Source organism: Schistocerca gregaria, chromosome 2 (assembly GCF_023897955.1).
Source record: "Schistocerca gregaria isolate iqSchGreg1 chromosome 2, iqSchGreg1.2, whole genome shotgun sequence".
NCBI classification, from domain to species: domain Eukaryota; kingdom Metazoa; phylum Arthropoda; class Insecta; order Orthoptera; family Acrididae; genus Schistocerca; species Schistocerca gregaria.
Window position 1 is genome coordinate 798,524,440 of NC_064921.1, and position 17,456 is coordinate 798,541,895.

At 45.0% G+C, this 17,456-nt stretch overlaps 1 protein-coding gene across 5 annotated transcripts in view; it reads right to left on the bottom strand.

Moving 5' to 3' along the window:
* Positions 1 to 17,456, bottom strand: part of LOC126335075 (BMP-binding endothelial regulator protein) — a 643,298-nt gene that overhangs the window by 458,889 nt on the left and 166,953 nt on the right. For 2 of the 5 annotated variants that reach the window (XM_049997957.1, XM_049997961.1), the window contains exon 2: positions 2,228 to 2,313. The exons of the other annotated variants lie outside the window; for them this stretch is intronic. In XM_049997957.1, the coding sequence (XP_049853914.1) occupies positions 2,228 to 2,236 (9 nt within the window). In that variant the 5' untranslated portion in view covers positions 2,237 to 2,313. The remainder of the gene's footprint in view (positions 1 to 2,227; positions 2,314 to 17,456) is intronic. 5 annotated transcript variants of the gene reach the window in all.

A 17,456-nucleotide genomic window follows, 5' to 3' on the forward strand; every position in this document is an offset into this window, starting at 1 on the left:
AGTCCACAAAAATTATTTTGAGTACTACACCACACATTTACATAGAGGCGTTTTTGAAAACTTGTCTCATGGGATTTCGTCCGTCCCGAGTTGTGAGTTGCGTGTCCTTCTGATACCGTCACGACCTCTTCGCTCGAGAAATAAAATCCCCGTAACTAGCCGTATCTAAGTGTTTTTACACACGTCAAAACAAGTTTCGCATCACCTCGGTTCCGAGAATTCCGGAACCTGTACAGAAAACTAGAATAGATAACAACATCATCCTCATTTCCGCTCATTTTATTGCTCATGAAAACCACAAACTGCGTGTTGTGCCACAATACAGCGAGACCTTCTGAGGTGGTGATCCAGATTTCTGTACATACCGGTATCTGTAATACCCCAACAGCACTTCCTCTTGCATTGATGCATGCCTGCATTCGTTGAGGCATACTATTCACAAGTTCATCAAGGCATTGTTGGTCCAGATTGTCCCACTTCTCAATGCCGATTCGGCCTAGATCTCTCAGAGTGGTTGGTGGGTCACGTCGTCAATAAACAGCCCTTTTCAATCTATCCCAGGCATGATCGATAGGGTTCGTGTCTGGAGAACATACTGGCCACTCTTCTAGAGCGATGTCGTTATCCTGAAGGAAGTCATTCACAAAATGTGCACCATGGGGGTGCGAAATAATGTCCGTGAAGACGAAGGCCTCGCCAGTATGCTGCCGATATGGTTTCACTATCGGTGGTAGGGTAGCATTCACGTATACTACAGCCGTTACGGCCCCTTCCATGACCACCAGTGGCGTGCGTCGGCCTCACATAATGCCACCCCAAAACATCAGGGAACCTCCACCTTGCTACACCCGCTGGGCAGTGTGTCTAAAGCGTTCAGCATGACCGGGTTGCCTCCAAACACGTCTCCGACGATCGTCTTGTTGAAGGCATATGCGGCACTCATCGGTGAAGAGAACGTGATGCCAATACCGAGCGGTACGTTGGGCAAGTTGATGGGACCATCTGTACCGCGCTGCACGGTGTGGTTGCAAAGATGGACCTCGCCATGGACGTCTGGAGTGAAGTTGTGCATCATGCGGCCTATTTGGCACAGTGAGTCGTAACAAGACATCCTGTGGCTGCATGAAAAGCATTATTCAACATGGTGGCATTGCTGCCAGGGTTCCTCCGAGCCATAATCCGTAGGTAGCGGTCATCCACTGCAGTAGTAGCTCTTGGGTGGCCTGAGCGAGGCATGTCTCTCTGTACCTGCCCCATGTCCGAACAACATCGCTTTGGTTCACTCCGAGACACCTGGACACTTCCCTTGTTGAAAGTCATTCCTGGCACAAAGTAAGAATGCGGACGCGATCGAACCACTGTATTGCCCGTCTAGGTATGGATGAACGACAGGTAACAAGAGCCATGTGCCTCCTTCCTGGTGGAATGACTGTAACTGATCGGCTCTCTGACCCTCTCCGTCTAATAGGGAGTGTGTCTGTGATATAATACAGGAGTACAGCGAGTCCAGACCGCAAATGCTATTAGTTATTATGGCGTGGTAATCGGTTTCAGTCGCACATAGACAATCTTCAGACCAGTAATGTCTCCATTGGTGACGTTTGGAGCCTTTGCGCGAAGCTATAGTAAGCGCAGGAAGAACCTGTCATCAACTTCAGTTTTTGTTGCGCCATTACACAAGTTCGCTGGTGTTCCGGTTATGAGTTCGATACCTTTTTGAAGTTATTATTATTATTGGTGTGTCCGTACTACTCTGTTGCAGATGTACGCTACATGCATTTTCCATTCTTTTACCCTTCCTTTCGGCGTGTCACGACCACGTGCATCAAGGAGTTAACTCACAGACGACACATGTTATTCTAGACTATTACATAGTCCCCTTTTCAGTCGCTTAACATTGATCACATGCTTTCCCATCATTGGCTGCTTATGTGATTATCTTCTCATGTAACTTTCCAGCTCGAGAACGTTGGTTGGGAGCCAACTATATTGCTAAGTCTTCGGTATAGCGCGGTAAACCTCAAGACACATAATACCCTTACACGCAATGTTTAAGATAATTACAGAGAATACTGACCATTTTGCTTTCACTGTCTCTGTTAGCATACTTCTGAAGAACGGCGTAATGCCAGATAGTCGTTCGGCAAGGGCTGACATGATCATTTACATCACACAGCTTCACTCGGTATTATTACACCAAATATGGCCATTAAATCGACTATATTACCTGAGACATACGCGACGCTATCTTCGACAGTATTCGTCAGCAACTACTCGGATTCCACAGGACCAGCGCTTGGAACAGCCACCCACCTGCAAGAGAAAGAGAAATTTTTAGTGTCTAAATACAGTTCTGTACTAAAACTTCAGTGCAGCCAAAAATATATTAATTGCGTCCTGAGATATATTAATTATAAACTGTAAGAAAATATTTATTAGTTTATTTAGGATATTGGCAATTTGCCTTCTCAGATACTTACAACAAATATTAATACGTTCTGACAACAGGTATCGAAATACCTCGCAACGCCAACTGGGTACAGCACACATGTGAGGAGTGGGAGGAGGGGTCTTACGTACGTGAGCTCAGTGCATTTTCGTCGGTATTCACATGCGGATGCAGACATCCGGCAGTTCTCCCGAAATTTTATGGAAGCAAAGTGACGTAGCTATCGCGAAACTGTTGTGCTCATATTCAGAGAACCAGTATCAGAGGAAGACTGAGAGAAAGCTGCTGCCCCATCGCATATCTCGCGTACAGATGAAGAGCATAAGAGACCAGGGCCACTGCATAGGCACACAGACAGTCGCTTCTTCCTCGGTCAATTATCAAGTAGGACAAGAAAGAAAATCGTTAACCATTACCAATGGCGTAGCTATTATCATCTGCTTGTGGCATAATCGCTGTCTACCTGCCAGTAAATATTAAAATAGTTTGTTCCATGGTATGTGGTTTCTTTTTTACCTACGTCCGTGACTGTGAGAGGCTCTCGAGTTCCAAATGGTAGGAGTTTTCACGGGAGGGTACACATGTTTGTTTGACCTACAGCGGAGTGCCGGCAAACAAATTAGGGACGCAGCCAGATAGTGCAGGGCAGATAGTTGCGTTATGTAAGGTGATCTCGTGCGGTCAACATTCTTCTGCCGCAGGAAGCAGCTGGCGGCAGCAGAGAGCAGCTCGCCAACACTTGGCTCATGCGAAATTTCTTCCAGCTTTGCAGCTGCGTATGCGGCCTAAACGTCCCGGAAATAATGCCCGTTCACATAATTGGTTTATGAAAGACTTCAGGCATAATTAAATATGGACGTTTTATACAAACTAATGATTAGCGTAGTTGGATTCTGAAGCTGTGGTATGAGGTTCGACTTCTGGTAACGATCACAAATTTTCATGGCATGGCATGGCATGTTCTGGAGTAGTGTTCTCATACACATGCAAGGGCAACGAGAAGCTGAGATGCAAGCACCAATATTGACATGAAAGCCATTGAATTCGCTAGCCTTTTACGTTTCACTGCTCAGCACATGAACTTTGTGTCATTATGCCAATATTTGGTTTTCGGTTTATGTGTCTTAATTCTTTGGTGAGGAGATCGAAACTACCAATAGGAGTATTTTTCGAGCCAAGTTTTTCATTAACTGAAAAGTCGTTACCATTTTTCGACTCTCTCATTGTTCATTTAATTTAAGAAAAAATCGTGGTCTACGTGTGTAAGTCCAGATATGTCTGTTGGTGACTGAGGACAGTCTACTATAAAACACTTCATCATTATGTACGTCATTTACAGAGTAATAATAATAATAATAATAATAATAATAATAATAATAATAGCTATTACAAGTCACATGTTTTTGGGTTAGGTAGTATGAGTACATGTAGCAAGAGCAAGCCTTTAACGCTTGTTTTCCCCTGGGCAGCAGGTCAGCTGTTGAAGTGTGGATGCAAAATGTTTAGTGCCAGGTAGGGCTCTCCACAAGGGAAGTGTCTAGGCATCTCGGAGTGAACCAAAGCGATGTTGTTCGACCGTGGAGCAGAGACAGAGAGACAGGAAATGTCGATGGCACGCCTCTCTCAGGCCGCTTAAGGGCTACTGCTGCAGTGGATAATCGCTACTTACTGATTATGTCTCGGAGGAAACTTGACAGCAACGCCACCGCGTTAAATAAAGTTTTGGTGCAGCCACAGACGACGTGTTACTACTCAAACTGTGCGGAGCAGGCTGCATGAAGCGCAACTTCACTCCTGGCGTCCATGGCGAGGTCCATCTTTGCAACCACGACACCATGCAGCGCGGTACAGATGGGCCCAACAACAAGCCGAATGGTCCGCTCAGGATTGGCATCAAGTTCTCTTCACCGGTGAGTGTCCCATATGCCTTCAACCAGACAACCATCGGAGACGTGTTTGGAGACACCCAGGTCAGGCTGAACGCCTTAGACACGAAGTCCAGCGAGTGCAGCAAGGTGGAGGTACCCCGTTGTTTTGGGGTGGCATTTTGTTGGGACGACTCACGCCGATAGTGGTCATGGAAGACGCCGTAACGGCTGTACGATACGTTAATACCATCCTCCGACCGATAGTGCAACGATACCGGCAGCATATTGACGAGGCATTCGTCTTCATGGACGGCAATTCGCACCCGCATCGCGTACATCTTGTGAATGACTTCCTTCAGGATAACGACATCGCTCGACTAGAGTGTCCAGCATGTTCTCCGGACATGAACCCTATCGCCCATGCTTGGGATAGACTGAAAAGGAATGTTTATGGACGACGTGACCCTCCAACCACTCTGAGGGATCTACGCCGAAACGCTGTGGAGGAGTAGGTACCTCGATGGACTTGTGGACAGTATGCCATGACGAATACAGGCATGCATCAATGCAAGATGACGTGCTACTGGACATTAGAGATACCGATGTGTACACAATCTGGACCACCGCCTCTGAAGGTCTCGCTGTATGGTGGTACAACATGCAATGTGTGGTTTTCATGAGCAATAGAAAGGGCGGAAATGATGTTTATGTTGATCACTATTCTAATTTTCTGTACAGGTTCCGGAACTCTCGGAACCGAGGTGATCAATAATTGTTTTGATGTGTTTATTTTACCAACATAATGCTAACAACTGCATGAGGGAAGCCCTGTTGGGTATTCATCAAGAATTCATCATAAGACAAAGTTTTGTTAGCAATAAATACTACACAGTACATGAACATAACGTGCGTATACTCCATGACAATGTCATATTAAAAACTCCGCTGCCCAAGATAAATTATTACTCACATGTTATTAGTTGTTAGTTTTACTAAAAGTTTCAAACTGGTGAATTTCTTTAACTTTTTAAATTTTATATTCAATTTCGATTCTGAATTTTTAATTTTATTTCTGATACAAACAATAATTTTATTCAGTCTAATTTGTCATACAGTTTTTACACACAGCTCTTATTCAAGCATATTTCACGGGAACAACGTCTGAAATATATCAGATGTGCATCTTCATCTCCTACGTACGAATTCCATTGGTCAGGCACTGTACTCACATCTGGCAAGGCAGTTTTTCTATACATTGCTTAAAGCAAATACCGCTGTACTTCCTTAAAAAAATGACATGACGAATTTCTTTCCCCATCCTCAATCCCAGTTTCGGCTCCATCCCTAAACACGTCGACGTCATTTAAGGTTTAACCCTATAACCAGTCTTCCATTTCCGTCTTTCAGATTGACAAAGGACTGAGCAAGCGGACAGATGAGGATATTTTCATATATCGTAACTTAAGATGTACACGCTTCTATGTGCTGGTTGTTTTTTCTGTGTCGAACGGTCTTCCCACAAATACGTCACGTAATTTACAGCCTGATGTCTTTCGCATGGTCGTAACTGCACCACAAAGTGGATAACACTTGTCAGTATAGGCTAACTGTTTTGAGTCCTTGCACCTACACTTCATCATCCGATATGCTCTGCAGGACGAAACAAGCACTACTGGATTGCTCTTGCCACATGTACTTGGTGATACTAACCAACCTAAAAATATACTATTCGTAATAGCTATAATTATTAGTCTGCAAATGACGTAAATACTGATAGAATCTTGTTCAGTATACTGTTCTTAGTGAACATTAAAAATATCTGCAAATACAACTTGGTTCAAATGGCTCGGAGCAATATGGGACTTAACTTCTGAGGTCATCGGTACCCTAGAACTTAGAACTACTTAAATCTAACTAACCTAAGAACATCACACACATCCATGCCCGAGGCAGAATTCGAACCTGCGACCGTAGCGGTCGCGCGGTTCCAGACTGAAGCGCCTAGAACCTCTCGGCCACTCCAGCCGGCGCAAATACAACTGTTACACTCTCTACAAGCAGCATTTCCTTAGTGGTCTTCCAGCGAATCAGATTTAGGTAACCGTCACAGCCACGACTGCAGCAGTGTATTAAAGACCATTATTGCTCATCGGTAATGTGGCTAAAAATGTCAGGAGTTCTGTGGCGTTCTGACTGATGTTTTTGTACACACTGAAGATTGTGGGTAAATGTGGGCAAACCTGCAGCGGATCAATGCTTGCTAGAGGGGCTGGTAGTTGACAGAAACAAAACATGTTGCTGATCACTAGGCGACCATGTCTTGGGAACTGTGTGATAATACATTTCTAGGAATATGTTTCCGGACAACCTAGGGGTGGAACGATCACATGAATAACACTGGCTATATAAACGGGTTCACCCACGAAAACTGTTGCTTACAAAATGCGCATTCCAGCAGTTCGTGAGCACTGCTCATCATTCTAGATGCCTTACCAGGTACGGTTGTCAGTAGAAGATATTGGGAGGAGCCAGCTAAGAGCATGTAACGACACAGTTACGTTAAGACAGTAACATACAAGTGAAGTCACTCAATTGAGAAACATAAAATCACAGCAGAATTTTAATTTGTGAGTTTATCAATTTCAATCCATAACGAAATCTATAATATTCCTGAGTATGGACCACTGTTCTCCAACCATCAGCAGTAACGCCATCTGGTAGTATCATAGAAACTGCATGCATAAATATCGACATTTCTGTCTAAGCCTTCAGTATTTGTGGATAATATTTGTGTAATCAGTTATTTCAAAAGTTAAACTGTACTGAAAACTAGAATGTGTGTTAAAAGGAAACAAAGTATATAAAACATTTATTGCAAACGTACGAGAGCTACACTGATTTCACAGACTTTCTTTATCGTAAAAACTTAAAGACAGTAGTGAACTATGGCGGTTGGCTCTTTGTGGCAATGGCGTGTGTTCTGTGTGCAACTGTGAGCATTCTGTGATGATCGATGAAATGCGTGTGGGAGAATATATACATAACGTGTCTTTATATGGAGATATTGCAAGAAGGGGTGTTCCACACTGTACTAATAGTATTAACATAGCATGGCTGCCAAAGGATCGAGGATGGAGATGGAAATGATTTATATGCCAAGTAACAGCGATTTCAAAGTAGCATTCCATGTAAGTGATAATTATGTGTAAAGTTTAGTTTCTCACCAACAGTTTACGTAAACATCCGGAGACTATTGAATTAAAATCAGAGTATATAACTGATTTCTTTTTTCAAAACTGTTTTCGCTCTCAACTAATTACTATAAAGTGTTGTTACGAGCGTTCTGTTTGAACCATTGCAGTAAATTATTCAGTTTAGTACCTGCACTCCTTTGTGTCTGTGAGTATTTATTTTGATTAATCTATAGACAGTATTTTAATGCGCCTGAATGGCAGTGCGAATGGTTATTGTAGTTTTAAGGTTATTGGATTATTATGGGATCCAGTAAGCCAGTGTCGTGCACATCGTTAACTACTCAATGCCAACCTTCCATTTGTCACAGCAGTTTTGTTTCACTCTAATTAGCCACTGTCAGTAAGTGATCATAAAATTGAAATAATTTTACCGCGCATACTGAAATTTAGTTATGGCTAGGCGTCGGGTAGTCCGATGTCTTCAGAGTCATATTTTCAATAAATTAACGTTTTTCATAGGAACTTCCGACGGCTGCGTTATATGCGGAGCGTTATTTGTGAAAGAAACAGCAATGCGAAATCGGTAAGAGCACGCGTGGACAAACGTATGGGATTTTGCGTAGTGTAGATTTGGGTGTCTCACTTTATATCTGATAGTGTTAAGAGTAAGACAAACACATGACGCAGAAAGGGATGAGAGGGATAACTTGAAGTACTAAGGCAAGAAATTTTTTATATATTTTTTATTAAAATATGATTATATTGTTAAGAGATGTGGAAGACTAATTTGGCTGTGTCCGACAAAGACTACACTGAGTAGTACTTATTATCAAGTTACTGTACATGAGGATATGGATAGAGGGCAAACGATGAACGCTTCAAAGGAGGTGCGGGTGCACAGCGGGCGGAATTTTCTCTTGATTCTCCATGACTGTAAACAGTCATAAGTAACCTTTGTGGAGCCCACCCGGCTAGCCACGCGGTCTAACGCGCTGCTTCCCGAGCGGGAAGGCGTGCCGGTCGCCGGCATGAATCCGCCTGCAGGATTAGGGATCCAGTGTGTCGGCCAGTCTGTGGATGGTTTTTAAGGCGGTTTTCCATCTGCCTCGGCGAATGCGGGCTGGTTCCCCTTATTCATCCTCAATTACACTATGTCGGCGACTGCGCATTTTCTCCACGTACGCGTACACCATAATTACGCTACCACCCAAACATTGGGGTTACACTCATCTGGTGTGTGACGTTCCTGGACGGGGGGGGGATTGCACTGAGGGCCGGACCGTACAATAACCCTGGGTTCGGTGTGGGGCGGCGGTGGGGTGGGTGGACTGCTGTGGCCTGTTGTGGGGTTGTGAACCACTGAGGGCTACGGCTGGACGAAGCCTCTCTGACGTTTCTATGTCACAATACACAACCTTTTGTGAGCATAAATGTACAGTTACACTGCGGATGCAAATTGTTCGTAATCTTTGACGTAGCCACATTGTGCATGCAGGTCCCCCAACCTTCTGCGACGTGACAGCTGACGACTTTTAGAGATTCCGTCGGCGCCTCGACGTTGACGGAAGCGAGACGTGTGTGTCTGGCACTGTTTGACAGACTGACTTGCCGCGTCTCCACGCTGCTTTATTCGGAGCTCGAGCACTGACGACAGCGGCCGCCGATAGCGCCCGCAGCAGCGCCACAGAGATGCCCGTCAACGTCGCTTTTCGCCAGCCTCCATCTGAATGCCGGCCGAAATTGCCGGCGAGCGCAGAATACTTGAGCGGGACGTTTAGACGGCAACAAAGGAACTGCTTGCGTTCTCACCGCGCCGGACAGTCGTTGCCCGGTCGTTAAACAGGGCTGGCGCCCGGCGTTCCAATGCGCGCCGATGATGACGGCCGGTGGGAAGGGACGCCGTGCCCCCCCTACTGGCTGGACGCCTGCTCCTCCCTGCGGGCGACGCCAATCACTTACAAGTTTATTCCGTGAAGTTTCGGGATTACAGCCGTGTTACATCGACTTCCTGCCACGATACAGCTATCTTCAGGTGGGTGTTTTTCATTGGAGACTGCTAGTTCACACCAGTATACGCAAAGGCAACCGCTACAAGAGCGACCTCTGTCGATTTTCGCGCCCTGTTCGACAATTGCTCCCCCTATGACGCGCAGGCGCATGCGTAAGGGTGAAACCACATGTACACTCTGTTTCGGGATACGGACTCGAGAATTCAAAATTCAGAAGTCCACATTAATAAGATTAACTGTCGCTAGACGTTTCATTAGTCATAAAATATTTTTTTCTGAAGACATTAAAGAATCCGCTGGGTCCCACGACTTGTGCAGATGAAAGCCGCCGTCACGATTAATAAGATCTTCCGACAAACGTATTTCCAGCGAATCCTTAATAACACAGACCAACGAATAATTTTTTTAAAAAACCTTTTTTTTCATGATAGCTGATCTTCATAGATTTTTACGAACTGAAGCCAAATCTAGCCTACGTTTTTTGTATCACCCATAGTTTTCGAGCAATATGCTTTTTGTTATGTAGTAGAAAACTCCTATGCTGTAAGGTAAATGGGGAAATAATTGAAACGCTTTCCTAAAATATAAACATGGTTTATATTTACAGTAAGCTACTTAAAACAATGATATGGCCGGTCGGGGTGGCCGAACGGTTCTAGGCGCTACGGTCTGCAACCGTGCGACTACTGCGGTCGCAGGTTCGAATCCTGCCTAGGGCATGGATGTGTGTGATGTCCTTAGGTTAGTTAGGTATAAGTAGTTCTAAGTTCTAGGGTACTGATGACCTCAGAAGTTAAGTTCAATAGTGGTCAGAGCCATTTTTGAACAATGATGTGTGTTAATAGAGGTTTCACTTGTCAGCTGGAATTGGTTTGTATTTTCTTCCTCTTTTTTTCTTTGAAGCTTCTTGTGTAGCTTTTTCTACTGTGAGTCGTTTGCTGAACTTCTCGGTGGAGTGACCAATAGTAGTCCCCCATAATGTCGGTGTTCCAGCGGCCTTTGTAGAGTTTTTCCATCACTTTCCCGGGAAGTAATCAAGGTGACTGTTCAAAAAGTGATCTTTCAGGCTCATTACACATCCTAAAGCTATAATAGAAACATATTCTGGGTCTTTTTCAAGTCATAAGAACTTTTTAACTACTTGCTTGAATGATGCCAATGCTTCTCTCTCATTTAAGGTCATTGTGGATTTAAAGGTAACATCAGACATCAAGTTTCTCATATCATGTCCGACAAAGACGTCTTCTTTTAGTTTTGCTTCTGAAAGGTGTGGAAAGTTTTGGCAGAGATATTTAAAACATGGTCCATCTTTAGGCAAAGGCCTTACAAACTGTTTCATTAGGCTTACTTTATACACTCCTGGAAATTGAAATAAGAACACCGTGAATTCATTGTCCCAGGAAGGGGAAACTTTATTGACACATTCCTGGGGTCAGATACATCACATGATCACACTGACAGAACCACAGGCACATAGACACAGGCAACAGAGCATGGACAATGTCGGCACTAGTACAGTGTATATCCATCTTTCGCAGCAATGCAGACTGCTATTCTCCCATGGAGACAATCGTAGAGATGCTGGATGTAGTCCTGTGGAACGCCTTGCCACGCCATTTCCACCTGGCGCCTCAGTTGGACCAGCGTTCGTGCTGGACGTGCATATCGCGTGAGACGACGCTTCATCCAGTCCCAAACATGTTCAATGGGGGAAAGATCCGGAGATCTTGCTGGCCAGGGTAGTTGACTTACACCTTCTAGAGCACGTTGGGTGGCACGGGATACATGCGGACGTGCATTGTCCTGTTGGAACAGCAAGTTCCCTTGCCGGTCTAGGAATGGTAGAACGATGGGTTCGATGACGGTTTGGATGTACCGTGCACCATACAGTGTCCCCTCGACGATCACCAGAGGTGTACGGCCAGTGTAGGAGATCGCTCCCCACACCATGATGCCGGGTGTTGGCCCTGTGTGCCTCGGTCGTATGCAGTCCTGATTGTGGCGCTCACCTGCACGGCGCCAAACACGCATACGACCATCATTGGCACCAAGGCAGAAGCGACTCTCATCGCTGAAGACGACACGTCTCCATTCGTCCCTCCATTCACGCCTGTCGCGACACCACTGGAGGCGGGCTGCACGATGTTGGGGCGTGAGCGGAAGACGGCCTAACGGTGTGCGGGACCCTAGCCCAGCTTCATGGAGACGGTTGCGAATGGTCCTCGCCGATACCCCAGGAGCAACAGTGTCCCTAATTTGCTGGGAAGTGGCGGTGCGGTCCCCTACGGCACTGCGTAGGATCCTACGGTCTTGGCGTGCATCCGTTCGTCGCTGCGGTCCGGTCCCAGGTCGACGGGCACGTGCACCTTCCGCCGACCACTGGCGACAACATCGATGTACTGTGGAGACCTCACGCCCCACGTGTTGAGCAATTCGGCGGTACGTCCACCCGGCCTCCCGCATGCCCACTATACGCCCTCGCTCAAAGTCCGTCAACTGCACATACGGTTCACGTCCACGCTGTCGCGGCATGCTACCAGTGTTAAAGACTGCGATGGAGCTCCGTATGCCACGGCAAAATGGCTGACACTGACGGCGGCGGTGCACAAATGCTGCGCAGCTAGCGCCATTCGACGGCCAACACCGCGGTTCCTGGTGTGTCCGCTGTGCCGTGCGTGTGATAATTGCTTGTACAGCCCTCTCGCAGTGTCCGGAGCAAGTATGGTGGGTCTGACACACCGGTGTCAATGTGTTCTTTTTTCCATTGCCAGGAGTGTATGTAGAGATGGTACGTTTTTTATCTACAAGGTTTTTGCGTAGAATGTTCTTCTCACAAAGTTTAAGGTCTCCCTCACAGGCCAGTTTTTTCTGCACCAGTGTTGATCCCTACCCCTACTGTCCCATTGACACAAGACACATGGAAATTTGGTAAAGCCACCTTGCTGACCAAGGGGCATTCATGTTACTTTTAGATCGCCATATATCATCCAACAATGAGTTGACTAGCTTATTTTATTTAGCACTATTTCTAGGTTTTCATAGCTTTCGTATGTACAGAATGTCCAACAGGTATAGATGCATACATATTACCATTGTGTAATAAAACAGCCTTTAAACTGGTTTTGGATGGGTCAATGAACAGCCTTTTTGTATTCAATACCAAACTCATTCATCAGACCGGGAATGTCTGAGCAGTACAATAAATCATCTACTTGTTGAAAAAACTTGGAAAATTGCTCCTCCCTCTTTCTGTACGTGTATATGCTAGTTCCAACTGCCAATAAGTTCTTTTCTTTTAACCTAGGGCCAAGCAATTCAGCTTTTTCTCTCGTTAAGCCCAGATCCCTAACCAAATCGTTAAGCTCGGCCTGAGTAAACAATTTGGGCTCTAGACTTTCTGTATTACAGTGGAATTCATCATCATCTGGTTCATGTAAATCATATTGTACATCAGAAAATACTTATTTTGGAACGGAATGTACATCATCTGGTGGTTCAGGAACCGGCAAATCTGCACTATGCCCTACTGGTCGGATAGTGGGCGGAAGATTAGGGTAGCTTACTACCTTCTTGTGTTTCGAATTATGATCAGTACTGTCAACACTGCGAAAGTAGTAATCATCGGAATGATTTCTTGGCTCCCTCCATTTCATAGGAACAGCAAATCGAAAGGCTTTTTATCTCCTTTTTGCAACATTTTTCAGATCTTCAACACACACATAACACACCTTATGTGGCGCCCAAGATTTATCTTTATCAAGTTTAGATACAAAATGTGATAGATAAACCTTTTTGACAAAGTCTGCAATGTTTGTTTGGTGTTTTTTAATCACAAATTCACCACAAATATAATAAAAACTGTCCGCAGAAATTTGCCAACCACTGAGCACATGTACAGGAAACGGGGATGTAAGGTTAGGTTGACAGTAAAGAAAACACCTTCTGTTAACATAAAAATACAATCGACCTTTTTTGCCAGCAAATATTATTCAGCAGTGCTACCAACGTCACTACATTCATTATAGCTCCTTTTTTAATTACTTTAACTATATAAAAGCTGTTGAATTCTTTAAAAATCGCTTAATATATTAAATTTAACTGTAAAATGTGAAGAAATGGTGGGTGTCACAGTTTTTTAAGTGTCATATTTGGATTTCCCACCATAAAAAACGTAAAAATGAGGTATTTTCAGCAAAAAAGTTTTTCCATCGTTGGCGTGTTTAATTGAATCCCAGAACTATCTGGTCGAAATCCATGGAACGTCCTGTGGAAGTACAATATTCAGCTGTGACTGGCTTACTGAGAAGCGAAAAGCGAGTGTGGCCATCATATTCAAAGCATCTCTCACGCACTGTGACCGTTGTCTGACAAATGTACAATAGGCTTCGCCACTCTCGCAACTTATTCTGTAGATTACAGTCCTCCATGATTCCAGATCATCCTTTGCCGAACCAAGAAGAGCGTGTATTTTTGTAGATCGGGGAAAGATTTCCTTAAGATTCTGCTTAATGTAGGCTAAATATTACCGACGCACGAGAGGAGCGCCCAGGACAAGAACTGCCCCTCCTGCTATTCATGTTGAGGGTAGCCACGTTTCTTCTTCCCTAAAGCTGTGATGACCTGATGTGGAGAATATTCGTTATCTTTGAAGACCCATTGAGGTCTTCCAGTTCCTTTGCAAGGCTGCCTCCGTCAGACACAACGTGTGCCCGTTACACCAACGGTCTTGTATGCTTACAATATACGGAATGCCCATCCACTTTCCGAATGACCAAGACATCCAGGAGCCGCAGATCTCCGCCCTTCACTTCCATTTTAAATTTTGCATTGAATTCAGGTTAGTTACTGACGTGAACTACCAATCTTCAGCGTGAAACATTCATCTGAAAATGGATGAATGGTTGTCAGCTGAAATATTGTAACAGGAAGTCGATGTAACCTAGCTGCATTGCCGAAACTTCTTGGAATATTCTGTACGTCAGGAAAACTTTAAAAATCAATTTCCAGATTTCTTTCATGGCGCACAAAGAAATTTCTTTCCCAACAGAAACGCACTCAAATATGGTGTGAAATATATTAGTTTACAGTGTTTCAGGGGCGAGAGAAGAGCTAAAGCTCTACTTTTTTACGTCACCGGAACCTGTCAGATGCATTAATTTCCCAGCAGTGTTTGACAGGACATGATTGCTGTTCGTAATACCACACCACCATAGTGGCTTAGCAATCATCGGTTTTACGTTCACTACTCTTTGTGAAAATTGCAACATCCAAAAGGAATAGTGTGAGTAAGTCCAAAACCGGAGGATGTGTAGGGAACAGAAATGAACTATAAGAAGTAATACAGTGAATACGTAGGCCCAGCGGCACCGTTACCCCACGTATCAGTATTGCGATACTCCAGTCAGTGCAGAGCCGAGCCTTTGAAGAAGTGGAAACTTGCAACCGCGTACCGGAATGCCTCGGAGACATCAAAGAGCGGAATACTAGCACGTGAATAAGTTCCAATGGGGCAGGATCTTAGGTCCCGGGGACACAGGTTTGTCTCACTGCAGAATTCCTACTGGTATAGGGCACACTGTTTTAAAAGTGATAAGTGCGTGGAAAGAACAACGCCGTAAACAATGATGAACGGGTACTAGACCATACAACATTACCACCGCGCTGGATGACCGCCATCATGTGAGCATGGCCGCAGCCAACAGGACAGCTCCGTTGCGTCGATGTCGGAGCACTGCAAGGGCTGTGGATCTATCTGCGTCGACGTTCCGATGGCGTCTGCTGAGGTCTGCACTCGTACCTCTCACGTCGCTACATCGACTTACATTGACCAACGCAGACTGCAGTGCACAGTGAACACCGTCACTGGAGTGAGGAATGGAAAAAATCAGTGTTTACAAAGGAGACTTGTTTCAAGACGGCCTGCAGTGACGGCAGACCAGACGCTCACTTCGTGAACACAGTCGGACAGGCCGCATAGCTGAGAGAGGACAAACATCAAGTGTGATAGTTTAGAGCGTCATTGGCTATAGCGTGCATCTCGCCTCCTATTGAAGGCAGCCTAGCAGCAAACACTGCATCAGGGAGGTCGTATAACAACGGGGACTGCCTCTCAAGCAGGAAACTCCGCATGCCATTTTTCGGCAGCGCAATGCCTCGTCACATGTAGCGACGGACGCGCAAACCTTCTCCAAAGGAGGACTGACGACACTGCTTCCCTAACCTGCACATTTGCCTAACAGGTCGCCCACTGAACATGCCTGGGATACGGTCTATCAGCAACTTCTTCGTTCTGCTACTCGTGAAACTACTGCCTCTCCTTTGTGAACGCGCCTTCAAACCGTGTGGCAGTCTGTGCCCAGGAACCATATCCAGGGCCTCTGTAATTCAACGCCACGCAATATGGAGGCTCTTACTGCAGCACATGGTGACTTCACATCATCAAAGACGAGCCTACACTTCCGTAATTCTCAACATTCGCACATTTTCATGTCCCTAATCTGCGAAATGCATTTCATTGTAATCACATGTCTCTTTCTTAGTGTGTTTAATTTTCATTATCTAGTGTATATCTATGTGATATCCAAACTACGAGGGCTATTAGGAAAGTAACACTATTTTTTTGCCAGCAAAGAAAGGTCCGATCGGTCGCGAAATGGAAACCAAATTGAAAATAAAAAATGTTTTATTTGGAACTGTTAGCTACACTTTCCACCTACTACTCCACATAATCGCCGCTCTGACTGAGACATTTGTCGTAGCATTGTACCAGCTTTCCTCGTCATAGGAGGCAGCCACCTGTGCTTTCGACCAGTTCTCTGCGCTGAGATGCAGCTCGTTGTCTGTGCCAGAATATTGTATACATAGCCAGCGGTTCATGTGGTAGAGATGAAAGTCAGAAGGCGTCACGTCCCAGCCGTATGCTGGTGATCAGACACTTCCCATCGACAACGCCTGCAGGAGCGTAGTCATTGCCCCGGCAGTGTGCGGCTTAGTGTTGTCGTGAAGAAGGAAACGCATGACAGTAACGTTGCGTGGGGGACATCAAATCAGACGAAACTTCTCACAGCCACTCATCCTTGGCGGGAGACCCTATTTTCTGTGCATCTTAACGTGCTCACTGTGGACTCTGAAAAGCGCGACGTGACGCTTGTGGTGGGCGTACCAGGGGCACTGCCTAACACATCTACGTGGATTTTCACCATCGTTTCCATTTCGCCGCCGTTCGGACTTTACTTGCCGAGTAGCCTTCGTATTCATTCATAACATCTTGTATACTATTTCCAAGTCTTATATACTACTTTCAAGTGGACAGATACATTACGTCTTCCTGAATTTCCACCACACAGTTAACAGCGTAGCACATCGTCCGCTAATATTGAGGAAATAATGGTACCAACTCACTCTTTGATTCGTTATTGCCTTGCTTAATAACGCTTACAAAAACACGTGATTTTTATTTTGATGGAGAGTTAACTGAATATTTATTTACTTATGCACTTTCTTCGACTGCCAAGATTAGTGCCTCAGACCCTCTTTAACGTCTAACCAGATATCTTCGGTAAGTTGACACTGTGTTAAATGCAGCACACGAACACCACCTATCTACTAATAACCAATGCAATAATTAATATGCGATATTTCAAAAGTACCAGTCTAATTTACAATGCGTTAAGTAATTCCACCGAAACATGTTTATCCAATGCGAGTAATGGCATCTCAGGGTGACAGTTACGGAACTATATGAAAATAATAATAAAAAAAGAATTAGTTACGAACTACGGCATGCACACACTTATTAAACATGGAACGTCACTACAGACATCTGGATTTAGGTTACGACATGCTCGATATGCCTGTCATCGTTGGCGAAATTATGCATTACCCGCCGAAGTGTCGGAACATCGATGGTGTCGACCTCCTGAATGGCTTTTTTCAG